This window comes from Euprymna scolopes, chromosome 33 (assembly GCF_053919585.1).
Source record: "Euprymna scolopes isolate OS-2025 chromosome 33, ASM5391958v1, whole genome shotgun sequence".
Classification (NCBI taxonomy): domain Eukaryota; kingdom Metazoa; phylum Mollusca; class Cephalopoda; order Sepiida; family Sepiolidae; genus Euprymna; species Euprymna scolopes.
The window spans coordinates 19,103,087-19,131,077 of NC_136514.1; the positions used below are offsets into that span (position 1 = coordinate 19,103,087).

Consider the following 27,991-nt stretch of genomic DNA (forward strand, 5'->3'; position numbering starts at 1 on the left):
CATCATACCACCTCACATCTTCGAAGTCGGCTTGAAAGTCAACGCCAAAGTGTACCTGGATGTGCTGAAGAGCGTGGTGATCCCCTGGTGTAATCAGGTGGCTGCTGGCAGGCTATGAGTGTGACAGCAGGACTTATGCTAGCCTACAAGTCCAAAGAGACCCATGCTTGGCTTCAGAAGGAGTGCTATGACTTTGTTCTCTTCTCTCACTAGATCCTCTCCTCCCCGACCTGAACCTGCTGGACTACTTCGTTTGGCCATATGTCAAGAACATCACCAACATGACCTCCCACAACACCAAAGCCAGCCTGATCGCTGCAATCCACCGGGTATTTGCCGAGCTCCTGCTGGCACTTGTGGAAAAGGCATGTTCCCAGTTCCGGACCCTATCGAGGCAGTGATTGAAGCTGAAGGTGTTTACATTAAGTACATGTCAGCTCTACTACAACGTGGGGTGGAGCAACTTGCTTATTTGGAATATCAATTAATACACAAGTAATGCAGGTATACATGTAATTCTTTACAACTAGAACAACATTTAAATTTTATTTTTACTAGTTTTAAAGATATCACTAAGATGGCATCCATTCTTGTCTATATATTAAGTTAATCGAACTCTGAAGTTTCGGTCAACTCTTTCCAACATATCGATGGGTATGTTGGTGACAGCTGGACGAACATTGTTTTTCAGGTGAGTCAGGGTCAACTGATTTCAGATATCCCCATAAAAAATAGTCATATAGTGATAAATCAAGGGACCGTGCTGGCCAATGTAGATCGTCCTTCAAGAAGATGAGGTGTCCTGGGAAGTTCTGCCGCAAAACAGTCATTGACACGCATGCTGTGTGTGCCGTGGTGCCGTCCTGCCAGAACCACACATTTTTCACACCCATTCAGTGTTGGCAGGAAACCCTCATTGATCATGTTGACATAACAGTCAGATGTCACTGATACTGCCTGTTAATTTTCTTCAAAAAACCATGAGCCAATTATGCCAACTCGCGATAATGCACACCATTTGCACATAGTGCATGTAGAGGACGTTGATGAAGTTTTCTGGGGTTTGCAGGACTCCAATGGTGCATGTTTTGCTTATTTATAGATCCCAAAAGATGGAAGTGAGCCTCATCACTAAAGAAGTGTGTGTCGTCAGGCACATCCAAAAGGGTCTCACATTCATTTTCACAAGGAATAAAATCGTGTGGATTAAGTTTCTGCACCATAACTAATTTGTAGGGATGGAATTTCAATTCTTCATAGAGGATACATCTCACAGAACGATCAGACAACCCAAGAGCAGATGCATGTTTGCAGGCAGACCATCGGGGAGATCTCAAAACAGATTGTCTCACCACGTCAATGTCTTGCTGTTTGTGGGAGGTCACGTTTCTTTTTCTTTACGTCATCCGTTTCCCTGAAGTCGTTTACCTATGACACAATCAACTGCCGGCCAGGAATATGACAACAGGGGGCAATATTGTAATGTCTACAGAATACACGTTGTGTTGCGACGATTGAGCGACGGCTTGAAAAAAAATGTCTCAACAACAAAAGTGTGTTCTAACTTTGTCCACTCCATGATGCTCACGGGGGTTCCTGAAAAATAAACAAAAAATAAATAAGACATGTTAAGAACCAAACTTTAAGCTGACCTTCTCAAATAAGTCCATCCCTGCCATCCTTGAAGCAACCATCGCTTTAGGGTGCCAAATTTAAATAAGTTGCTCTGCCCCACCCTGTTACTTGAATTGAATTTTTCAATAAAAGTTTTAAAAATAAAGCTGTAGTGTTGTTTTCTTTAGGGTGACACTTTTATCGCTCCACCCTATATATATTTTTTCTAATTGAAATACACAATTTTTATAAAACAAAATTAAATGCTTGTACAGAATAATGAATTTGGAAACAAGCATATTTCAGGAAAAAACACGATTATGTAGTTACATGTCCTGTCGAAATTCCAAAAATTATGAAAAGCGATCCAGTAAAATATGCATTAAATCTATTTTTCAAAAAAAAAAAAAAAAAAAAATCATTAAATCATTGCAACTAGTGGTTGGAGATGTTTCATTTTTTTCGATGATGGATTTTAAGGAAAGCAAAGGAGATAAGTTAGTTTCTCATCAATAACAAATTCTTTAAAACCTACAATAAAATTCAATAATTCGATAAATTCTATTGGTCCCCTGATCTATCGGAGAGGGACCTATGTTTTCAGTGGCGTCCGTGCATCCGTTAGTCCGGATGATTGCCAGATGATCGTCCATTAGATTTTCCTGAAATTTTGCCACGAATTGTATTTCATTAAATAGATGTGCACAGTAAAAAAAAAATTTTTACAAAAATTCCCGTTGCGTCTCCAAATGAGGTCAAAAATGTCCAAAAATGTCCAAAAATGACACGTTTTGCCCCATAGCGTTTGATCCATCCATTAGATTTTCCTGAAACTTGGCCAAAATGTGGTTGCCATTGTTCTTAATATAAATTCAGTATGGGTGACCCTGGAAAAATTCTGGTTCGCATCTCTTTAAGGCTAAAAAAAATGCCTTTCTGGAGCTCTTTTTTCATATTATTCAAAGACTTGGTATGTATGTCTGTATAGTGATTTTCCATGGTGCTGAATTCAAATATATATGTGTTAAGGCGTGAAACAGCACCGTTTGTCCATTTTCACTGGGATTTGGCGTTCCCAGGAGCTCAAAAGGGGTCACAAATGCCCCCAAATTGCAAAAAATGACACTTTGGCCCCATCCATTTGATTTTTCTGAAACTGAAAAATGCGAAAATGTGAAGGCAACGTTGGCCCTTCACATTTCTCACATTCATCATTTCCTCACTATTTTTTGTGGCGTCATCTCACATGCAGAACTAGAGGGGGAACACACACGCACGGCTTGTTTTTACTTGCAATTCTGAGGTGCCTTAAATATGTTTCCAAACTTTTTTCATATGAGCACTTTTATTGATAGTACACACATGAAACTCTAATGCCCTTTGGAGTAATCTCCTCCAGCTGCAATGCACCTGTGTCATTCCAGCAACTCCTGGAAGGCTCCATAGAGGTCCTCTTGGGTGAGCGTGTCAATGCCCCTCATCGCAGCCTCTTTCATCTTTTCAATCGTCTCATAACGACAGCATCTAAGGTATTCCCCAAGCTTAAGGAATAACCAAAAGTCACAGGGAGCAAGGCCTGGGTTATAAGGAGGGTGAGGAACTGTCTTGATTCTCATCTTGGTCAAATAGTTTGATCTTCTATGAACACCATTGGGACAAACTTTGTGCAAATCTTCTGCATCTTCAGTTCCTTGCAAATAATTGTGTGTACAGTTTCCACATTGACATCAAACTATGCACTTATTGTCTCTATAAATGTAATGTTAACAAAAATCTTGCTGCACAACTCCCCACTTAAGATGCCTTTGTGGGTATAACCCCCTAATTAACAGTAGCTCCTTACATCTCGGTCCTGAATATGACCTTAATCTATATCCAATGGTGAGGCTCCAGCTTGCGGGCTTTGGGGAATGTGGGGGCCACCCTTTAATTGCCATTGCCCCCAGATCCACTCTGACCCGGAGTGGTAGTACTTGTTAGGGTCCCAACAATGGATTAAATAGAAACCGACTTGAAAAAAAAAAAAAAAATATATTCTATTAAAAAAATTGTTCTTCAAAATCACTAGATTTGGCATTAAATAACCTGAAAAGGGTTGATATGCCGTAAAACAAAAGCAACCAACCAATCCTAACATCTCAATGGCAGTTACCTAGACTGAGATGAATTAAAGTTAAAAAAAAAAACAAAAAAACTTGGTAGAATAAATAATGATTGTGACCCAACGGGTCACTGGTAATTGTAGTTTTATTATTGTATCAACATTTTTTTTTTCTTCGAACAAACGATCCGTCCGGTGTCTGTGATATTTCAGATTGGTGTCTGTGTAAAACGAATCCACACCTCTTACGCCATATTATTTTTTATTATTTGAAAAACATTTCTATTGTCTGCATTTAAATTTGAAGTCAATGTTGTTATGCAAGTATCTTGACGAGTGTCATGTGACACAAGTTGATTACTTTTTTACACCCCCCCTCACCTCACTTCATCCTACCCCTTCCTCTTGGGAGGCTGAGCTACAGATTAACAGAAACAGAAATTCAATTTGTAATTTGATCTTGTTTTTGTTTTGTTTTTTGTTGTTTTTGTTTTTTGTCACATATAAAATATTGGAAAAGTCATCTTTGAATCTGATGCTGCCTCTTTCATATCATGGAACTAAATGTTTCATTAGGGCAACTGCAACAACCTTGCCGTTCATCATAAAGTGCCTTTTAATTTCTTATCCAGAATTCCACATACAGGATGAAACGATAAAGTTGTCGCCCTAAAGAAAACAACACTACAGCTTTATTTTAAAACTTTTATTGAAAAAATTAATTCAGATTACTTGATTATACTAGTAGAGCTGACATCTATTTAATGCAGCCGCCTTCAGCCTCAATCATTGTCTCGGTACGAGTTCAGAACTGGGGACATGCCTTTTCCACAAGCGCCAGCGGGAGCTCAGCAAATACTCGGCAAATGACAGCAATCAGGCTGGTTTTGGTGTTGTAGGAGGTCATGTTGGTGATGTTCTCTACGTATGACCAAATAAAGAAGTTCAGCAGGTTCAGGTCGGGAGAGGAGGGGGCAGTAAGAGAAGGATATAAACTCATAGCACTCCTTCTGAAGCCAAGCCTAGGTCTCTTTGGACTTGTGGGCTGGTGCCAAATTATGCAGTCACATCCATAGTCTGCCAGCAGTCACCTGATTGCACCAGGGGATCACCACACTCTTCAGCACATCCAGGTACACTTTGGTATTGACTTTCAAGCCGACTTCGAAGATGTGAGGTGGCATGATGTGGCCATCACTTGAAACCACATTAAAGACCATAACTGTGGTTAAAAACTTTGTTTTCATCATCCTGGGCACATCCCTGTTATTTGTGGCAATCCATTGATGCATTTTGTGGGTGCTGGCAATGGTCCTGTTGTCATAACTTGGATCGTTAGACACCATGAGTTGTACAGTGACGCATCTCTGATCTTGCTCGTTGAACATTGTGTCACTTTCAGACATGATAGAAGGCTTCTATTGCTCTTGGGATTTGTACACAACTGGCCAACTAGTAGATGGTCTGCAACACAAAATGAAAACCGGTTTGCATCAAACGGAAATGGAATCACGTCATCTTTTCTAGTGCAACAATTTTATCGTTCCACCTGTATATTAAAAAACAAAAATAAATCTTTATCGCGTACATACCTGCAGCAGAATAAAAAAAATCATATTCCAAAAATCATGTAAATTTATCAGATGTTTTATTCTTATAAGGAAAATCAGTTTTAAGCAATTGTAAGCTATTAATAAGAAATTGTAGGCATTAAAAGGCTGATCTCGCAAGTTTGAATTAGTTTTTTATCTGCCCTTGTTTCTTCAAGATGGCAGATTTCAGAAACAAACATTCATTTAGTTTATGTGGAACTCATTTATGTAGCTTTTTCATTGCACTAATTTGCTTTAGATGGTCAAGCACAATTGAACTCTGGAATCTGTATAAAATTTCAAATTGAACTCTTTATTTCAATCCACACACATAACTTGTTCTCGTTCTATCAGCCATGCATGGGTAGAAGTCTTAAATAATTCATAATTGTATTCTTAGTATCGTGTGCATTGAGGATTTAATCTTCAGAAGATCAATGCTTTTATCCATTGTCGTCCCATTGGTCCTTGTGGATGAGAACAGTAATTTGAGTAATCCCCCCCCCCAAAAAAAGTTATCCATCCTCATCAAAAAACAATCTGTTTGATTGAATGAAATTTCGAACGGAACCCTTTATTTACTTCCTGGGGGATAGAAACGTTATATCTATTAGGTTGTTCGAAAAATAATGACCGGTCCAGAAACAGATATTTATTCATTTAGTTCATGTGGAACTCATTCATCGAGCGTTTTTGTCTAATCAATTCGTTTCAGACGATCAGACCACATTGCATTACTCAACATCTAGTGCCATAGTTATTTACCCTTGTTTTTTCAAGATGGCGGATTTCAGAAACAAACATTCATTTAGTTCATGTGGAACTCATTCATTGAGTGTTTTCGTCTAATCAGTTCACTTCAGACGATCAGACCACATTGAAATACTGACATCAAGTGCCGTAGACGTTTCTCTTACACTTTGACATGGATTTTGTTCAATAATTGTTTTCAAGCGTTCATTGTCAAGAGTTCATGGCTATATTTTACCTTCATATTAAAGTTTCTCATTTTCACAAGATCACAGCATCAGCATTTCAGAAGTTACTGTATCAAAAATGACTTTTTTTTTTAGTTTTAATACTGAATTAGCATTGTTGTATGGTGGGGTTCTATATAACATATATACCTTTGTCTTTTAGTTAGATTGTATGAGAGTGTCTATACGTGTCACAGTCATCTACATGACGTGTGTATATACATGTGATCATCTAATCTAGAGTTCGTTATGTGTGTATGTACATTTAATTACACTTCATGACAGACAATAATATACATAAAAACCTTTACGACACAAAGGACGAATAACACTTATTTGGAGTTTCAACATCTGGCCAGTGAGTCCATTTTTGGTTCATGTTTATGGGAAGCTGCAATGGAAATTCTCTCCAAGAAATGACATAGCCTCTGGTTTTATTTTCGGCAAAGTTTTATTCCAGAGTGTTTTTTCCCCTCTTTTGGAAAGTTGCAATGCTGATTCTGACTATCACCATTTCTAACCCCCTCTACTCGGAGCCATCACGATCTGAAGACCGTCTCTGTCCCTCTCTCAACTCCGACTGACTCAACTAATTTCCACATATCTCAAAAATACCATCTCCTCTTCTAAATGATGTCATTAGTATATGTCACTCAGATAATCACCTGATGTTTTTACATGTCATTATATCTAAGTTGTCAACTATGTTATGATAACAATTTTAATTAATTCCTGAATTAATGTAAATAAATATGTATCTCTATATATAATAAAAATGTTGTAGGTTTTCCTCTCTGGACCAAAGTACCGTAGTTTTACAACAACAGATGCCACATACAAATTTATTATGTCTACACTATTAGTCAATATCTTATGTAACTATTGAACAACATTTTAGACACATTAATTCATTATATTAAAACCTTGGATTTAATCTTAAGAGTGGCATCATCATCGCAATCACCTACAGACAAAGTGCATCCCAATTTTCCTTCTAATCACTAAGTCCTCTCACCGTACCCCACCTATAATGCATAATTTTACACACAGGGTACTTATATTGAGACCCCACCTTTTATAACTGATCCATAAATTCATAGACATAGCATTCACCTTCCATTCCTCGAAACAAAAAATAATAAGGGCTCCCCAGATATGTTCTTGCTTTTATGATTGGCTGATACATGACATTCTCCTATTTCATGGTATTTAACGGACGCTTCGACAACTTAACATTATTGTCCTCGCTTACCGCTACATAAATACAATTACATTTTAACCCACTAAAAACCATTCAAAACTACTTAACAACACAAAAAATATAATCCCCATTTTTATTTTTCGTTTTTCTGGGGGGGAGGGGTCATTATTTATAAATGTGTGATAACGTGTTTCCTTATTTTCGTTATTGAAAACAACAAATTCAGCAAGGGTCAGAAAAAATTGTGCCCTTTTTACAGACTTCGGCAACCACGCATGTGCATCTAATTGAAATTGGTTTAACTAGAAAAAAAAACATGAATGACATTGTCATGGAGCAGTGGATATTGGAGCCGTGTCATAACCAATGGATTGTTTTAACATTTAAACAGGGTTATTAATGTAATATTTTTCATTCGCTTCTGGTTTATTTTCCTGTTTATATCTCTCATATTACATTACAACTCATATCACCTGCAGTTGGGTATATTTCTGTTTGCTGCCAGGTTATCCTGACATGTACCAATGTAACCTTTGCCAAAAATTCATACTAGTTAATTAAATCTATACTTACCAGTGCAGAGCCCCAATATATAACAATATGAAACAGTTTTAACTAATAACTGAAAAATAAAAATCGTCAAAAGGAATAACTCATGTTTTTAATTGAAGAATATTATACGAGTTCTCTCTCTGAAGTAAAATTTAATTTTGTTATATTAGTTTGAAAAATGTGCAAACGAATAAAAATTTTCAGAAGTAAAAGCACTTTACTACAGCCAGGGCAACACCAGGTAGGTACAGCCAGTTGTTTGTATTTTCTCTGCTATGCTTTTTAATTAAATACTATTTCACATTTTATATATACTAGGAGGTCAGCTCGGCTTTGCTTGGGCCCTATGTACTGTTCATAACTTTATGTGCATATGCATATATATTAAAAAAGTTTGACTCATATCCAGGTAACCTACATCTAAAATTTCAAGTGTTTGGACCCAAAGTTTGCAGAGGAGTTTGATAGAGTCTGCAAAGATCAACTCTTTTAACTTTGACCTCTTGGCAGCCAAATTTTCGCTCAAAAACTGATTAAAAAGCTTGCTGCATGTCTGAATGCCATTTATGTAAAATTTCAAATGTTTAGACCAAAAATTGGCTGAGTAATTTCGTAGAGACTGCAGAGGTCAAATTTATTTTTAACTTTGACCCCAATTTTAACCCCTTAACATTTATTGCTTTGGGCTCAAATCAAATTAAAAAGTTTGATCCATGTCCAAGTAACCTACATCTAAAATTTCAAGTGTTTAGATCCAAAATTGGTGGAGAAGTTTGGTAGAGTTTTCAAAGGTCAAATCGTTGAACTTTGACCCCTTGACAGCCAAATGTCTGGCCGAAAACCGATTAAAAAGATTTTTCCCAATTTCAATACCCCTTATGTCAAATTTCGAGTCTGTAGACTGAAAATTGACTGAGTAGTTTGGTAGGGAAATGTATACACACAGACACACAATTTCACTTTTATAGATATATATATGATGCACAAACAACGCTAAATAACCCTGCTGTATACACACACACACACACACACACACACACACACACTTTCTTGGGATTTTGTCACTTGAGATTGATAGACCTCGTGCGAGAATATCTACAAACACTTTTTTTTGTGATAATTTGAGGTTGATTAATGTTTTAACATATTAATTCCAACGAACTTATAATTAAAATGTTGTTTTGGGCAACTCTCCAATGGTACAGCGGGGTGAGGGACATAATAGTTAAACAGACTATGAAATTGGCAACCCGAGTTCACAGCCAATTATATAGATTGATTGCATGCACCGATGCTGTTCACTATCACCTTTGATAATATTGCAGTTTGCCATTAATAACATATTTTTTTTTTCAAATTCTAATTGTATAATTGTTTATTTTTACTTCCTATTCTGCAGGTAGCGACTTAGGCTACTTTTGTTTTCTTTTTTTTTTTTTTTTACACGGTGGTCACCACTTATCAAGGCCCGGAAGCCACTCAAGGATAAGGGTTATTGCAAGTACAGTACGTTAGTGTGGAGATTTAATGAAGTGTTTACTTAAGAGGGCAGTTCATTAGGAATTTGTTAACGTTGGACTTGAAGTCATCCAAGCTGTAGTCAGGTGGGAAGCAGGCAGACGGAACAGGCTACTCAGTAAATATAGTAGTAATAGGTGCAGAAGCGATAAAAATCCTAGGCACGACTTTAACCTGGATTGGACATAATTGCACACGAATCCAAATTCTACATTTCTCAACCTCTTTTCAGCCTACCCTACTTTTCTAACCTCATTAAGTACTTAATTTCTTCCCAACTGTTTTAAGTTTGACATAAAACTTTATCCAGTGGCAAGGCCCCAATTTCAGTGAGATATGTGCAGAATGACTTCATTGGTTTTGATCACATCTATGTAAATAAAACAGTAGATGTATGTGTATGTGTAAACTATTAAACTATTGGTCACATGACACTGAAATTAACAGGAAATAGTAATCATATTATATGGTTTATAACGAGTAAAATCTTTGTTTGGATGGATAAGTAAAGCATGCAGACATATATCGACATGTTGAAAATATGAAATGTTCTTTTCAACTAGCCGACATGTTTATACTTCTTTCTGTGCGTGATCACACAAAATTCATTATTTCAAGTTAAGTTACACTTTATTATCTTTGTCTCGATACCAATATCGGTAGAGTACGCGGCTGCGACGTGAAATGTTTTGGTTTTGATTCTAGCTGATGGCACTAAGTTATTTTTTTTTTAACTTTTGCCATCATATTATATTCTTAGTCGCGTGCAATCGACTCTATAAGTCACTCCGTTGGTCGGTCGGTCCGTAACACTTTTGTGCTTGGACTTTTTGGTTAAGATCAAAGGTCTGTTGTTAATAGATGCTGTTCTTAGCTTTTTAAGTTTTTCTTGGCCTTTTGGCCAAGATCAAAGTGTTCTGGCAGATACTGCAAGCAAAGATCATATGTGGGGGCAGCCCCACATATAAGACCTTGGTCAATGTAGGGGCAATCCTTCATACCAATTGTCACTATCCAGCTCCCCTACTCCCCGGGGTGTTGGTCCCTATTTCCCCTTCACTCCTCACATTAAAAATCGGCCTTGTGTCTAATTTGCTCGGTGGGGGAGCAAATAAATACTCTTTTCTTGGCCTTTTGGCCAAAATCAAAGTGTAGTATCTGTTCTTACTTCATGCTGTACTTATGTTTGTAACTTTGTGATATAAAGTGGGGGATCACTTTTCTGTATTAATTTAATGTAAAATGATCACCCACTTTACAACCAGTCAGTCTCAAAGCCATTCAAGTCATTCTCCAGATCATTCAAGTTGTTTTTGAAGGATTCCAGTTATTCTTTAAGCATTCAAGTCATTCTTAAGGTCATTCAATTCATCCTTAAGTTCATTAAAGTCATTCTAAGTCATTTACTTTTTATTTATTTAAGTCATTTCAGCCCATTTTTCGGTCATTTTAGTTTATTTTTAAGAATTTCATATCAATCCTACATTCATGCATTACACAAGATCACGCGACTAATGGCTATCGGCCTCATTGTATTAATAAATGCAAATATCTGAATGATTTTAAATATATTTAAACATATTTTACGGCAAGCCAAATCAAAAGCACTATCGTATTAATATATTCTTTTATCATATTTTGAAAGAAAGACTAAAAATAAAACTAGAAAAGAGATTTAGTGCTACCGGCAACACCACTATAAAATAAAATGCACCTACTGCTCCTACCTCACGGATGATGTGGAAAAAGTAGCCATTATGAATTAATGTTTCCATTAATCAATAAGATAATTATGTATGAGGACAGAATATTTATATATATCAAATACAACCTGGCAATGCCGGGTACTTCAGCTAGTTGAAAATAAACAATATGTTGAGTTCTTGGGTTAGCAAATGTTGAACAATTGAGGTAGCATGGTCAGTTCAGAAGGGAAAGGATTGTTAAATAACAAAAATGTAATGAAAAATCTAAGAGTAGCCTTTTCTGTCTTGACAGGGTACAAAACTGTCTTCGAAATCTAGTGAAAGAGAACCTTTTCGCCTCCTTACTTCCTCTTTCTTGCAGAATAGACGTTCCAATTTTGTCTCTGCTCTATCATTACTTTTATGGTAGGTACTCGACTGAGTTCCGATCTGTGATTCCCTCCGTCTCCATAAATCATTCACAACAAATACTCATCTAGTTACAAGAACTGTCAACAACTTCCCTCACTCTCTATCTGTAGCTAAAACAAAACGTAAATTCCATGAGCAAAGTTTCTTTCCTTGAATTGTTCGTCTGTGGAACACACTACTATGGGGCTGCTTCTCGGCTGACTATAGTATGGTCATTTTCAAATCTAATGTGAATAAGTTCTTGTTGAAGTATCCTCTTAAATAATTTACCCCTACCAAAATTCCACCATTACTGACCCTTTTGTCTCACTATTAACCTAACATTTAACTTTTATCTGAGAGTGGTCTCTGTGCAGCAGATAAGCAGTGATCCTTCCCTTCAAGTAAAGAAAAAAGAAGAATATATAAAATATCAGACCTTTTCTTCTATATCAGCTGAAATGATGTTGCTATCTCTGCTAAATCCTGATTAGAGATTAGTTCATTTGGAAGTCAGTTTCTAAAAACCGTTCAACAAACCAAAGATGATGATGATGATTAGGGCTATGACAACAGCATATTCCTTTCATTGTTTTGACTCTCGAGTATATATCCGACACATTTAGACACAGTTAATCAATCGAGAACCACATCACTCTATATAAAAGCCTATAAGATATCAACGGATACACACTCGAGAGTCAAAACAATGAAAAGAATATGCTGTTGTCCTAACCCTAATGATGATGATGATGATGATGTTACTCTTTAGTTATTACTACTAACACTACTCCCAGGTTCACTCTCACTCAGAATGGTACTCCCAGTCATAGTCATTATAGACTTTTTGTTTACACAATATACCAATTCAGAATATATGTTCCAATTATGAAGTATGGTATTAAAAATGTATCGCATTAGCTGCAAATTGTTCCCGTTAGGTTCGTTGGTTGTTTTTGTTTAACAACACATCAACCATTTTTGGGTTATTTAATAGCGAATCTAGTTATTTTTGGAAAAAAGGTTTTATGCTTTAAGTTCTTAATATCGTCAAATGTTTATTGATATTATTTGGTTATTTTCGTTTTTGACTTTGCAGAACATGATTGAGTTTTGCTAAATGAAAATGGAAAAAGGTTTTATGCTCGAAGTTCCTAATATCTTCAAATGTTTATTGATGTTGTTTGATTGTTTTTGACTTTGCAGAACATGATTGAGTTTTGCTAAATGAAAGAAAAAGAAAAGAAACAATTACATCCATGTTTTCTACATTTTTGGTCGGGAAGTAAATATCTTCAGATGGCCTGATCTGGTAGTACTAGTTCGCATTAGGTTTACCTGTATATAATTAAACTTAGGTATGGTTTCAGTATAAAATTTACCTATAACAGCAGTGGTGCCATAACAACCCAACAATAACACAAAACCACATTCTCAACTAATTTACAAAGAAGAAAGAACACGTCATCGACTTGAATGAAAAATCTCAGTACGTTATTTTTGCCATCTACAACATTAAAAAAGATATCTTCTGCAAATGTGCACATCCTGTCTTAACAATTTATTCCTTATCTCTCACTGCAGCTTAAGTGCACCGGAAACATTTTTATCAGTGCAACAACTCACAAAGCTGCTGATACGCCATAAAACAAACCAAAATCCATTAAATCGGTAACAATTAACAAGCTGTCGCTCTTTTCTAAATTACCTTGTACCTACCTATGAACAATGCCTATTAAACAATCTTATATTGTCTTTATTAATTTTCTTTTTTTTTTTTTTCACTTTTGTTTACCCCAAACGAGACCAATTGTCACTGAAGCATAAGGATCTACTGTGATAGTGGCCAGATTTGGACAGCAAGATAATTGTTCACATTACATTTAATACTATTTATACTAAGGTTGATACTATTAAGGAAACAGGGAGCAAAAAGGAATTCTAAAAAGTAAGTAGTCCAAGTAAAGAAGTATTAAAGTAGAAAAATCTTCTAGTATCTAAAGATCTCTAGACTATAGAGGTGGGACTTCGCTTCCAGTCGAATGGGTTATGCATATGTTGGTTTAAAGTCAGGGTTCGTACTATTTGAAAAGTCCTTGAATTTTGACTTTTGCCTTGAAAAAAGCTTTATTTCTATTATTTCCTTGAAAAATTCCTGAAAATATGGACAATGTCTTCAAAATTTCTTGAAAAGGCCTTAAAAATTGTATTGTTTATGTCCAGTAAAAATTTGTGTTGAATATTAAAAATAAAATTGAAATAAATACTATTAAATTATTTTTTAAGTATTAACAAAAATAAGATCAAAATATTTTTAAAATATTGAAAATAAAATCGAAATACATTGTTCTGAAATTGCATAGTAGGTGTGGATACAAGACTTACGTTCCTTTATCACAAAACTACCTCAGGTAGTTTCATGATAAAGATTGAAATCTGTCCATTTTTGCTCTCATTTTTAATTTTTTTTTTTTTAGGAGGTGGGGGGGAATTAGTGGCGACCACCATAAATAACCCCCCCCCCCATAAAAAATACTTTCCTTGCGCGGACGGGACTCTCTAATGGCGAATTCTCCCCTACCCTCCAAAAAAAAAAAAATTTTTATTAGTCTGGCCCGGACAAAAAAAAAATGGACAAGATGGTGACTATCTTGGTTGGAAATTAAAAGCTGCAAAGAGAGTTTATATTTGAAATGCAATAAAAAGCATTTAAAATTACTTTTAAAAACACAAACAAATGATGCAGGTAGGTTGCAAAGTCACTTTTATTGGCTATGATAACATTTATTTGTTGTATATTTGAGTTTTGATCACTTTTTTGGAATCGCTGTGAATTGTAAAACAAACCCCAAATTTTATTTTGAAAACTTGAATTTTGTCTGGAGAAGGCCTTGAAAAACTTTGAAAATCCTTGAAAAGTCCTTGAAAATGAACATTAAAAATCTGTACGAACCCTGGCAGCACAAGTGTACGAAGTTCATTCGGAGCACATTCTGTGGAAGTACTTGTTAAACAAGCACAGTAATACAACAGTGGTGAAGTAACAGTCTAGAAATGGTTTCATGTTACGTGATTGTATATTTATTTAAGTCCTCTGCAAGAGGCTAGGCATAGGTGGGGTGGGGTTTTGAAAAAAAAAAAACAATGAATTAGGTAAATTGCATTCTGATTTATAAAAATTCCCGAGCAGCCCCCGTATAACAATAAACTAACCCCTTCTTAGAGAGAAGGTTAAGCCTGGGAGAATGGATCTCCTACCATTGAACAGAGCCATATGTCAGCCCAACAGCAAGAAAACTACTGCCAGACCGATTATCAACGATATATTCCCACTTGGTACGAACATGGTTGTGGGTCAGAGTGCAGGTTAGTTGGATTAGTAGCATTAGAATTTATGTTTTTTATTTTTATTTTTTTTATTTTATTTATTTTTTTTTTTTTTCTGGTTTTCTTTGAATTTTGGATTAAATGCTTACTAAAAGAAAATGTAAGACTTGAAGGAAAACTGCTAAAATTGTTTCCTATTGACGTAACATTGGTTGTATTAAACGCTTTCTATTATCTCTTGCCACCATATGTTTCTTGTGAAAACATTTTGTTTGTAGCATCATGCAGAAAATGCCAATTAACACACACACACACACACACACACACACACACACATACACACACATATTAGCAGGCCGCCCGGTCATAAAATACGCTTAAATATGATATTTTGATCAATGCAGATTTCATATTTATTATTATATTATATTGGACCCAGTATACAGTAATAAAAAAAATGACTTGTGGGCAACCACTGAGAATTGAAACCAAAACGTTTATGATTTACTTTTTCTTTGACGTTAATGCCTGACCTATGAAGACGTGTTTGCTGCAAGGCAATCTTAAATGGAATACGTTTATCAAATCTGTTGCCAAGGCCGCTGGAAAAATGGTCGGATCCTTCTATCGATCCAGTAGATATCTCACTGTTGATGCAATTCTCTATCTATATAAGAGCCAGATATGTCCAAGGATGGAATACTGTTGCCACATATGGGCAGGAGCTGCTAGAAAAGACTTGTCTTGCCTTGATAGGGTTCAAAATAGACTCCGTGGCCTGGTGGGAGATGTCCTTTTCTCTTCGCTGCAACCTCTATCTCACAGAAGAGATGTTGCGAGTTTGTCTCTGCTTTATCGTTATTTTCATGGAAAGTGTTCAGCTGAGCTTCAATCTATGGTCCTCCCTCGCCAAACTTTCACAAGAAACACTAGACTAGCTGAAAACATTATCAATAATTTTCCCCACTCTTTATCTGTGCCTAAACCTAAACATAGATTCCATGATCAAAGCTTCTTTCTTAGAACTGCACGCCTGTGGAATTGTCTTCCGTTTTCCTGCTTTCCAGCTGTCTATAATATGGTTGTCTTCAAGTCCAACGTGAACAAGTTTCTGATGAGCCGTTCCACTTAAGTTAACAAATTTACCGAACTTCCATTACTATCGATTACTATATTGTCTTTTTGAGTACTCTACACTCTTTAACCCTTATCCTTGAGTGGCCTATCGGCCTTGATAAGTAGTGACGCCTATGTAAAAAAAAAAAAAAAAGGCTAAAAATTAAAACATGAACCAATAGCTATTATGTTACACATGCATATTCATAATTCAGTCGTTCGACCTTCACCTGCAAATTCCATTTTTTTAATTTTCACACTTTTGCACTGATTTTCCCTGGCTAAAACCCAAATATAAAGTTTCACATGCGTTAGAATACCCTATATATTAATTTTCATGTTTGTAAACTAAAAACTGACAAGAGTTTGGTAAGCAAAATTTTTTTTTAACAAATATATATAGCATACATAAATATATATATATATAGAAAGAGATCTGTGTTTACTATACGTTTTTATGCAAGTATAAATCATGTAGAATATAGTTAAAGATGATCATCCCATAAGAAAACTGAAAAAGCTAACAGGGAATTAAAATGAATGTTTAAAAGAATATGCAAATGAGTTAGATCTTTGCACACACACACATATATATCTTTAAGATGTATATACGTGTCATGGAACAACGATATCATATTCCAAAACTCATGTAAATTGATCAAGTAGTTTATTTTTAAATAAGAAAATAAAAATTTGCGATTTTTATACTGAATGTATTCATTATAAGGCTGATTTTGATCTTGATAGTTCGAATTGAGTTGCCTCCATCTTATTTATTCAACATGGTCGATCAAAAATCCTACACTTCGCTTCGTTATAAAATTTGATTTTCTTAGTAAAAAAAAAATACTTGATCAATTTACGTGAGTTTTAGAATATGACATCTTCGTTCCATGACGAGTACGTGCATCATAAAGATTTTTCTCTATTTTTGCTGTTTTTAATAAGTGTAATTCTAGAGAAGCACTAATTTAAATGACGTCATTGAAGAGTTCTATAATAAAAGGGGGATAACATGATTGAGTTAAATTATAATTGTCTAGTGCAAGGGATAGAACTTATAACATTAAAGAAATGTGCCTAGCTGTGCCACGTCTGTACAATAAAGGAGAAAAACATGTGCGTCCAGCTCGCTTCAATAATCAGGTATGAACATTTTATTTTTTATGAACAAAGAAAGGGGAGGCTTAATCTTAATAATTACTGATGATAATGAAAAGGAAAGGAAGGAATTTCTTTCACTTTTGATACAGACACAAAAATAATTCCATATTTTTATTATTATAATTAGTAGTAGTAGTAGTAGTAGTAGTAGTAGTAGTAGTAGTAGCAGCACATTCATTTGTATGTAAATTATCAAAATGTTGATATTTATATCCATATGGATAAATGCTTTTTATTTTTATTACATGTTTTATTTTCAATAGGAATCACCACTTATCAAGGCCCGGAGGCCACTTGAGGATAAGGGTTAATGGGTATACACTAGTAATTATGATTATAGCGTTGTAAACATAAGTAGTGGGAATTTTGTAAATTGGATTACTTAGGGGGACGGCTCATCAAGAACTTGTTTACGTTGGACTTGAAGACAATCAGATTGTAGTCAGCTTACAACAAAGTTATGACTGAAGTAGAAATTTGAACTCGTTAAAAATGGAGGAAAAGTTATAAACTGTTGACTTAGAATGAATGCTTTATGCAAAATTGATGGTTGAATATGGTTAAATTTGTGCTCATTTTTGCATTAAATACTAATCCCTATCAATTCTTAACTGTGCATTTAACGGATACGATAATACTTACTTTGCCTCACTTTATCATAACAAAGATCCGTACAAAATTTCAGCCAGATTGTCCCAGTAGTTTCCGAGTGAACTTTTAGAGTAAATGTGTTGTCTAATCCCTATTAGTCTCTAACTGTGCATTAGACGATACTAAAATACTTAGTTCATTGCATATTATCATAACAAAGGTCCATACAAAATTTCAACCAGATCGGCCCAGTAGTTTCTGATAAAAAGTGGAACGAACAGACAAATAGACGAAGAGAAATAAAATGAAGACTATTTCTTATTTTAAATTTCAAGTAGTTAACTGGGCAAAGCTAACCAAAAACATTTCCTATAATATATGGCAGACCCTCTGTGGCTGGACACCTCAAGAGAGAGTCAAAATATGTGTGCATACTGAAAGTAATGCAAAGACGGTCTCTTAAGTGTATAAACCACCAGCGGCAGGCATCGATCCTCGAGAGATGCTGTCGTTTAGCGATTCTGGTTGACGCCCTCAGCTCAAGCCAAAGTCAAAAGAATGGAAAATAAAATAGGACATTTTTCAGTAATTCGCGACTAAATATAATCGTCTTGGGAAACTTATTCTTGGCGTTTAATTTTTTATATACATTCTTAAATTTTTTTTTTTTTTTTTTTTTTTTTGTGAGGTGGGAAAGGAAAGTGAACATTTTTAGCAGGATATGGCCTTGAATTCTACACTTTGTATCGCTAGGTGTGTCAGAATTCTTTTGGAATTTTTGACGCCCTTAACATAAAACTGCAAATAAAATATACAAAACTCGTAATTTCTCTTTTTAAAATGCTTTGTTTAATTTCTTTGGAATATATTTCCAAAATAAACTATTAAAGTTTTTTGAAAAATAATAGAAATATTATTTTTTATTAAAAAAAAAAAACAGTGTTTACAGCCATTTTTTTCTACATAATGAAATGAATTGAATTTTATGAGTTAAATTTTTTTCAATTTTTTCAATTTAAAAATCTATCAAAATTTTTCTATTGGTTCAATTTTTACAGTATTTGAAGGTTTAATATGAAATTTGATGCTCTTTCCAATAAACCGAATATAATATTCTAGACCCCCCCCCCGCCATTTTGAAATGTCTATTAAAATGAAAATAATTAATTTTCTCACCTCAGGTTTATATATTACAAATTGAAGATAAAAGATCAATAAATAAAATAATCTAATTTAAAACAAACAACAAAAAAAGAATAGTTTTGTGCAAATTTACCTGTAAAGTCAAAAGTTTAAAACATTTTTTTTTAATACGTTGATTTTTTTTTTAAGTGAAACCTCACATTTTTAAACTTTTGTCCTGAAAAGATTGAATACCTACAACAATTTTTTCTGCTTCATTCAATGTTTTTTTTTTTTTTTAGATTTAAAAATAAAAAATCACTCCATAAAGAAGAAATAAAATATATTAAATCAAAAACTCATGTATTTCTTTAAGAGAATTTAAAAAAAAATAGAAAATTGGTCGAGTGGAATTTGTTTAAATGGAAAAAAACTGATAAGTGAAATGTGATCATTTTTCAAGTATGGTGGCCCATATGACTAACTTTTGTTTACAGCAAACAAATGTCAGAAATAGAAAGGGAAGATTAATTCTGGCGCTTTTAGACCACCGAAGTTCTCAACTAGAAGAAAGGGAGACATTTGTCTCCCCTTTCTTCCAGTTGTGGCCATCTGATATTGCAGTATTTTTTAATCCTTGCTTAAAAAATTATTTTATTTAAAAAGTACATGGAATATAAAATATAAATATGGATAAATTCTTAACAATGAAGAATGGAAGTACCCATTGATTAGTATTTTTTATAGGTAAGTGATTTTTTGGAATTTATATATATTTATTATATTCGAAGTAAGTTAAAATTCGTTGATTTTCTTGGAATCTTTTTTAAAGAAAACCGATTTAAAAAAACAAATATTGCATATTTTGCTATTAAACCTGTTGTTATTTTAAAATTTGGTCTTTGCTCCTTTTATTGAAAAAAAATTAGGGTTTAAATTATATTTTGCAAGTAGTTATAAGCTTCGAAAGATAGTAAGTCTAATTATTCAAGTTTTTATCACACATTTTTAATGGCGATTTCTGACACTGCTATTGTATCGCATTCAAAAAAAAAAAAAAACGATATACGCGCTGCACACAGAGAGTTCAAAGAAAACACTACATTCCACCAGCATATCCAGAATCTAAGAGTCATCACTAAAGAGAGCAACAGTTCTCCGCTGACCTTTGTGCAAGTGCTTAGCTTGAGCATTTACACAAACAAAACTCTAAGTAGTTGTAACTATGAACCTCACAGTTTCCTGCAAGGCCGTTTTTTTGTTTTTTTTTTTGTTTTTTTTTTGTAATTTTTACATAACTGTAGAGGATGGCTACCGACATGAAAATTAAGGAATGTATAATGTAAATAAAAAGAAAGAGTTAAAGAAAAGACGTGTGTATTATTTTTACTTTTATAGATATACTAGAAGGTGTACCCGGTGTTGCCTGGTGTTAAATGTAACATCAAATTCCTAAAAAAAAAAAAAAAAATGAAGTAAAAAAACGGAAAGAAACTGAGACATGCGCATGCAAGTATTACATGTTTTTTTTTCTAAACCGTTCACTTCTTGTAAGTAAAAATAAAATACTCGAGTTGAGATCGAAACCAAAATCTAAAGACAGTTAGTTAAGTACGATAACCATTAGACCAGCTTGCCATGATTTTTAAGAAGTGTCTTTTCAAACTTCTTGAAACAATTGACAAACAGATAAAAATTTGATGGTCCCTTCAAGTACCAATTTTAAAACTCTGCCCCCCTCCTTAGCAGCCCTTTTTCTGGATGAAAACCGATGAAAAAGTTTTCCGCATGTTTGTATACCTTATATACCAAATTTCAAACGTGTAGATGAAAAATTCGTTGAGTATATAGGTTGTGAAGTGTCCTCACAAACGTACACATTCTCACCTTTATAGATTTATAGATATTGAGCAGAAATAATTTGCAGGTGCTGCAATTCCACAGTTTCTATAAACAAGTGCCTCTAATAATAATTATTTCTGTTAATAGTTGCACAGATCAACGCTATCACAGCGAATTATATCAAAGCTAAAATAGAAAAAACACGATCACAATGAATTATATGAAAACTAAAATGGACAAATCACAATCACAACAAATGATATGAAAACTAAACAAGACAAATTGCAATCACAACAAATTATATGAAAACTAAACAAGACAAATCGAATCACAACAAATTATATGAAAACTAAACAAGACAAATCGCAATCACAACAAATTATATGAAAACTAAAATAAACAAAACACGATCACAACGAACAAAGCAAAAATAGACAAAATGCGATCAAAACGAACTATATCAAAGCTAAAATAGGTAAATCACAATAAATTACATCAAAGCTAAAATAGACAAATCGCAATCACAATAAATAATATCAAAGCTAAAATGGACAAATCACAATAAATAATATCAAAACTAAAACAGACAAATCGCAATCACAATGAATTATATCAAAGCTAAAATGGCCAAATCACAATAAATAATATCAAAACTAAAATTAGCAAATCGCAATCACAATGAATTATATCAAAGCTAAAATAGACAAATCAAAATCACAACGAATTATATCAAAGCTAAAATAGACAAAATGCGATCACAACGAACTACATCAAAGCTAAAATAGGTAAATCACAATAAATTACATCAAAGCTAAAATAGACAAATCGCAATCACAATGAATAATATCAAAGCTAAGATGGACAAATCACAATAAATAATATCAAAACTAAAATTAGCAAATCGCAATCACAATGAATTATATCAAAGCTAAAATAGACAAAACCCCAAAACATAGTGAATGTCGACTTTTGTGGAACAAGAAATGAAACAGTAAACCAGCGTCTACAGCAACAGTGAGCCAAGCTAATTAAAACATTTCTTACTGTATGAGGTTGGCCCTTTGTTCCTGGACATTCCAAGAGTGAAAAAACAAATATGTGTTCATACCAAAAATAATTCAAAGTTGGTGCCTAAGTATATAAATCACTGTCAGCAAGCAGCAATTCTCTGAAGGGTGATTACAATTTATTGCCGAAGATGTGGTTGATTAGCAGATTCCAGTTGATTCTTTCAGCTCCAGCCAAAATCATAAAAATGAATATTAAAATAGAACAGTCTACAGCATATTATTTTGATTATTGGAATCTTTTTGAGATAAGTAATTTATATATTTATTTATTTGTGGACTATTATTCTCATCTTCTGGTTCAACGTTTCGGCCAACTATTTCCTACTTTCCAGCTGTCTATAATATGATTGTCTTCAAGTCCAACGTGAACAAGTTTCTGATGAGCCGTTCCACTTAAGTTAATAAATTTACCGAACTTCCATTACTATTGATTACTATATTGTCCTTTTGACTACTCTACACTCTTTAACCCTTATCCTTGAGTGGCCTATCGGCCTTGATAAGTGGTGACGCCTATGTAAAAAAAAAAAAAAAAAAAAAAAAAAAAAACTATTCCTCTGGCCTTTGTCAGGTGGGATATGAATGCTGAGTCTCTTAACTGTATCCTCAGTAATTACTGCCTTCCATAGTTGTTGTTGTCTCACCACGTTTTAGCCAACTAATCTTCTGGCTGGTTTTGGGTTGAATAGAAACCGCTATCTTCAGACAAGTCACACCTGGAACCTTGGAAATTCAACATCTCTATCGACTGCATCATGGGCCCCAAAGAGCGATCAAGGTTGGATTTTTTGGTTTTATATCTCCAAGTTTTTTTGTTCTTATCTGGTTTTCCATCGTTGCGTCCGTACCAAATTTTTTATTATTTTTATTATTGGAATCCTTTTGAGATAAGCAATTTATATATTTATTTATTTATTTATTTATGGGCTCTTATCCTCGTCTTTATAGTAGTTGTTGTTCCACAACGTTTCGACCAACTATTCCTCTGGCTTTCGTCAGATGGTACCACTACTAGAACTAAGACCAATGACTTAATTATCATATATAAAAGTAACTTATGTGATAAAACGATATTGTTTTTTGCACCAACCTAATATCAAAAGAAAATTAAATTGGTTAATCTATCTATATATCTATAAAAGTGAAAGTGTCTGTCTGTGTGTGTACATTTCCCTACGCAATAACTCTGTCAATTTTCAGTCTACAGGCTCGAAATTTGATATACAGGGTACTGAGATTTGGGAAAATCTATGTGATCGGTTTTCGGCCAGAAATTTGGCGATTAAGGAGTCAAAGTTCAACGATTTGACCTTTGAGAACTCTACCAAACTCCTCCGACAATTTTTTGTCTAAACACTTGAAATTTTAGATATAGGTTCCTTGGAGATGGATCTAACTTAATAACTTGATTTGAGCCCAAAACAATTAATTTTAAGGGGTCATAATAGAGGTCAAAGTTTAAAAAAAATTGACCGCTTTTTTTTTTTTTTTTTGCTCAACATACACCTCCAAATACCCGGGCAACGCCGGGCACCCATGCTAGTATATTTTTAAAATGTGTTCTTACAAAAGTTTTTTTTTTTATTGTTGTTTTACTGATTTGATATTATTGATGGCATAATCAAGTTAACAATACACTGCATAAGCACGGCACACCGGTTTTCACCAGATCACTGTAGTTAAGCAACGATGAGTCTGGCTAGTACCAGATGGGTGACCATTTGAGAATACTAAGCGCTGTATCAGCTGGTGGAGTGGAAACACTTCATCATCAGAACCAGTAGAGCGCCTTCTTCCCTCTGCTGACCAGTGGGAAACCTTTGGGCAAGGTTGAGTACCCACTTAACCCCCAATCAGGGTACATAAATCACAGCAGTCAGGTGATGGATAAATTGCTGAGGAGCCTGATAATTTCTTCCGGAATTGATACTGATTGAGGTACAATGACTAAGACTACACTCTCTGTATGAATACTGCCTCTATAGCAAGTAATTGCAACCTACTATAGGTACTATACTGAAAAGAACATCTTGATGAAATGGTCCGAATGCAGAAGGAACTGATGAGCCATGATCATTGATGTCTGTGTAAACACATACTTTATACATGAAGAAGAAAAAGAAATATGTTATAAAAACAATTGAAGTTCTAAATTGAGAAATAATTGCAAAGCAACTTCTTTTAAATGCATCTAAACATTCGTATCATGAGTGTAATTATTTGATGTTAGTGGAGAGGGCATGGCATTCTATACTACATCCCATTCATGGCACCACTGAGAAAAAGGACGCTTGAAAATATTTGATTTACAGATATTTTCGAAAGAAATTAAGTTGACTATATTTAAAACTGTATAGAACTAGCAGGTTTACCCGGCATTGCTCGGGACGAAAAAAAAATGTAAAATTTTTTTTTTCTTCTATTCATCTCTCTTTCCCCCCTGCATCAGTTTCCCCCTTCCCTCCCTCTCCCCACTCCTCTTCACTGCCCAGCCCATTTCTGTCTCTGGACATACACATACACAACTCGCTTTTTTTACAGATTCTTTGAGGAATGAGTTGGCATAAGGGAATTAACTCCTTGATTAAAAAATCAGAGTTACATCCCTTTAGTTGGTACATAAGCTGTCTGGAAAACCGTCCCCTCCCCCGATTAAATCTGTGACAATTAAAAGTCAAAGAATGAATATGTTTTCTATAAATTTTAGATATTATTCATCTGTTGTGTATTTGTTTTGTCAGTTTTTACTTTTAGATGGCCATACAAACATACACACAGACAACTGTCCTTTATATTGTAGATGACATTCTAAGCCATACATGGGAATAAAAAGATATGTTGAAAGCTAAATGAATGGAAATACATGTTTTTTGTTTTGTAAATTTTTTAGATGAGATAATTTGTATTATTTGAATAATTCAGACTACTGTTTTCATCTTGGATGTTATTCTCACATTTTGGCTGGTGTAATCTCTAATCATCCAATTTACCTCTGGATACAATATGTGGCCATCCAATTTGGCTCTGGATACAGAATGTGGCCATTTTGGTTCTAGGTACAGAATGTGGCTATCCAATTTAGCTCTGAATATAGGATGTGGCTATCCAATTTGGCTCTGGATACAGAATGTGCCCATCACATTGGGCTCTGGATACAGAATGTGCCCATCACATTGGGCTCTAGATACAGAATGTACCCATCACATTCGGCTCTGGATACAGGATGTGGCTATCCAATTTGGCTCTGGATACAGCATGTGGCTAGCCAGTTTGGCATTAGCAATAGGATGTGACCAGTCATTTTCACACTGGCTTATAGATATAGCCAGTCAATTTGGCTCTGACTGCTGAGGAGCAAGATGGAGTCAATTATGTTTTAACCAATAAGCTACAAGATGTGTCCAGTTAATTTGTCTTTGACTGCTGAAGCATCAGATATGGTCAGTCAATTTAGCTCTGGCTGCTAAGCTGCAGTACATGGCCAATCAACTTTGTTCTATTATTGAGTTACCGGATGTTGCTAGTCAATTTAGTGCTGATGATTGAACAACAGGATGTAGTCAGCCAGTCTAAAAGTCAAATAAAAGGCTGGTTTTATTATCATTTAATCTTGTTTCAAAGTTGTTAATTTCTTTAGCAGACGTTGTGGCTAAAATTAGAAAGAAAAAAGAACTTGGCTGAAATCATAAGTAAAAAAAGATTTAAACAAACAAAAAAAAAAAGGTTTTCTCCTTTTGTTGCTGCCATAAATAATCTTAACCAGACTGGAATGGTTAAAACAACAACATCAACTGATATGTACAATATTACATTAAGCTCTCACCCTCTGCCATAAACACACACACACGCACGCACGCACACACGCACGCGCGCGCCTCAAACCAGTAATAAAAGAGAGCAGAAAGTGGATATTGGGTTTACTTTCGGCAGCCAGCAGCCGCATAACACTTACCTTATTTTGTACTTTAGTCCTCACATTCCATCAGCGATGTTTCTGACAAAGAGGGAAAAATTGCTGTTTTCTGGGTCAGAATCTATTCCATCTAACACTTATTGTTGGCAAGTTTTTGACCTTAAAATACTATACATCAAGTGGCTTTATACCTTTGTCTTGAGCGATTTCCATTAAAAAAAAAAAATGGATTAGTCATTCTCCTCCCCCAAGGACATCTCATGTTGCATCGTGATTGGTCTGAAGTCCTTATCTCAACTACACCGAGTGAACAGGATTATAAATGTTTAAAATTACATTTCTTTTATTAAATATCTATTCACCTATTATTATTATTACTAGCAGGACCTGTGGAAATTCCACAGTGGCATCTTTCATATGTAATATATTGCTACTGAGCATACTGTGTATGTTCAGCATGAATGGAGACCCCACGATATTATTGTAACCCTTTTGTTAAAACTGTAAAAATATTTATAAAAGTAATCTGGTTAATGTACCTATTTACTATGCCTCCCCACGGGACAGAGTTAGACACCAGGGTCGTTTTTTAACGTGGAGAAAAGGTACAAAAATAAAAATTGTCTCAGTCGTGAAGGATTTCTCCTCCACCGAAAGAGAACAAGAAATAGAAGTGCAGCATCTGAAGAACAGATACTACACTTTGAGATATTAAATCTTTTATTCATGTTAAAAAATACAGTCAAAATCAACGATGAACAAAAAACTTAGGCACATGGCCAACTCAAAAGGGGGGATTTTGGGGGTCGTTGGTCATCCTTGTCACTCCAGAACTAAACAAAGTCAAAAGTTTCTCCCAGCTAGTATCTTCTTTCACCATAATACCGCATTCACCCTTTCATATTGGGGGACGTCCTAGTAACTCCCAATTTTTAAAACATTTTTTATTGACGTGTAAAAACAAAAAAGATAACAATAAAATGGTACAATAATTCATTTTTGTCGAGGGCGGGGGAAGAAAAAACCAAAGGTGATTAGTAGGACCCTCCTAACCCCGTTTAGTTGATAGACTGCCCGTTCCACTAGGTTTGTAAAAGGAAACTCGCTTCTGCGGGTCAGTCTCTAGGTGGGGATGCCCTCTAGATGGGGGTGAATGGAGAAAAGAAAATTTTTGTGGGTAAGGAATGGAGGTTAGTTTGTATTTCTTTTTCTCCAAGATGGGTAAAATTTAGAGGAAGGGGTGAAAACAAAAATTGCAGGTAAGAGGGGATGGGGATCTTGGAGGCTTCCTAATCAGGGAGGGATGGAACACACACTCAGCTAGCTGAGAGACTACTTGTTTAATTTTACTTTACAGAACTGCGCGTTCCACACCTAGGCGGGGAACATGTATTCAAATTTGGCTCCTCTTCATACACACAGACTTGCCACATGTATCCATCTTCTGTCAAATGCCGCGCGATGCAGCCTTCTTCTATCACATCTGATCTTCACCTGTAGTTGGTGTTTAAAGAACGCGATCTTGACCAAAAAGCCAAGTATAGCGTCAGAATATATCTGGTTATTACTGTTTATCTCCAATGTCCTTATAGGAATCTCCATTGTATGGACGCCCGATGCAAACAGAACCCCCACGATATCAATATACCATCTTTAGACAGAATAGACTACCCTTGGACCCTAGCTAAAAGACCAAAAACGTATATTTTAGTTTCACGTATGGGCCAAAAGCGACATTATTTAAAAAAAATTATTTTTCATTTTTACATTTCATCTTCAGTGATCAAAATTTTTTAGATGACGATGATCTATATACTAATACTGTACTACCTTTAACTTTGGTACATGTCTCGCGGTTTCCAGATTATAAATTATTCTATTGGGAGATTCTATTTATTAAAAAGGGAGGCTAGAAGGTGATAACTTACTAGGAACATTAAATTAGTATATATATATGCTAATTTAATGTTCGTAGTATGTTATCACCGTCTATCCTCCTTTTTAATAAATAGGATCTCCCGATCGAATAATTTATAATCTGGAAACCATGACACACGTAGGTAGTACGGTATTAATATATAGATGCTATTATCTAACTTTTTCTTTAATAATCTTTTCTGATTCAACACCCGTGTGTTTTATCATCGGCAGTACCTATAAATAATGGCTACCATGTGCGCAGGGAAGAAAGCTTC

At 34.8% G+C, this 27,991-nt stretch overlaps 2 protein-coding genes and 1 pseudogene across 5 annotated transcripts in view; all 3 read left to right on the top strand.

Moving 5' to 3' along the window:
- Positions 1-27,991, top strand: part of LOC145258161 (uncharacterized) — a 463,400-nt gene that overhangs the window by 284,230 nt on the left and 151,179 nt on the right. The window lies entirely within an intron of this gene.
- On the top strand, positions 10,674-10,810 carry LOC145258524 (U2 spliceosomal RNA; annotated as a pseudogene).
- On the top strand, positions 18,800-27,654 carry LOC145258160 (uncharacterized). The gene is made up of 2 exons (XM_080115960.1): positions 18,800-21,288; positions 21,517-27,654. Exon 2 carries the CDS (start codon positions 24,887-24,889, stop codon positions 25,232-25,234), a length of 348 nt encoding a protein of 115 aa, XP_079972086.1. The 5' UTR covers positions 18,800-21,288; positions 21,517-24,886; the 3' UTR covers positions 25,235-27,654.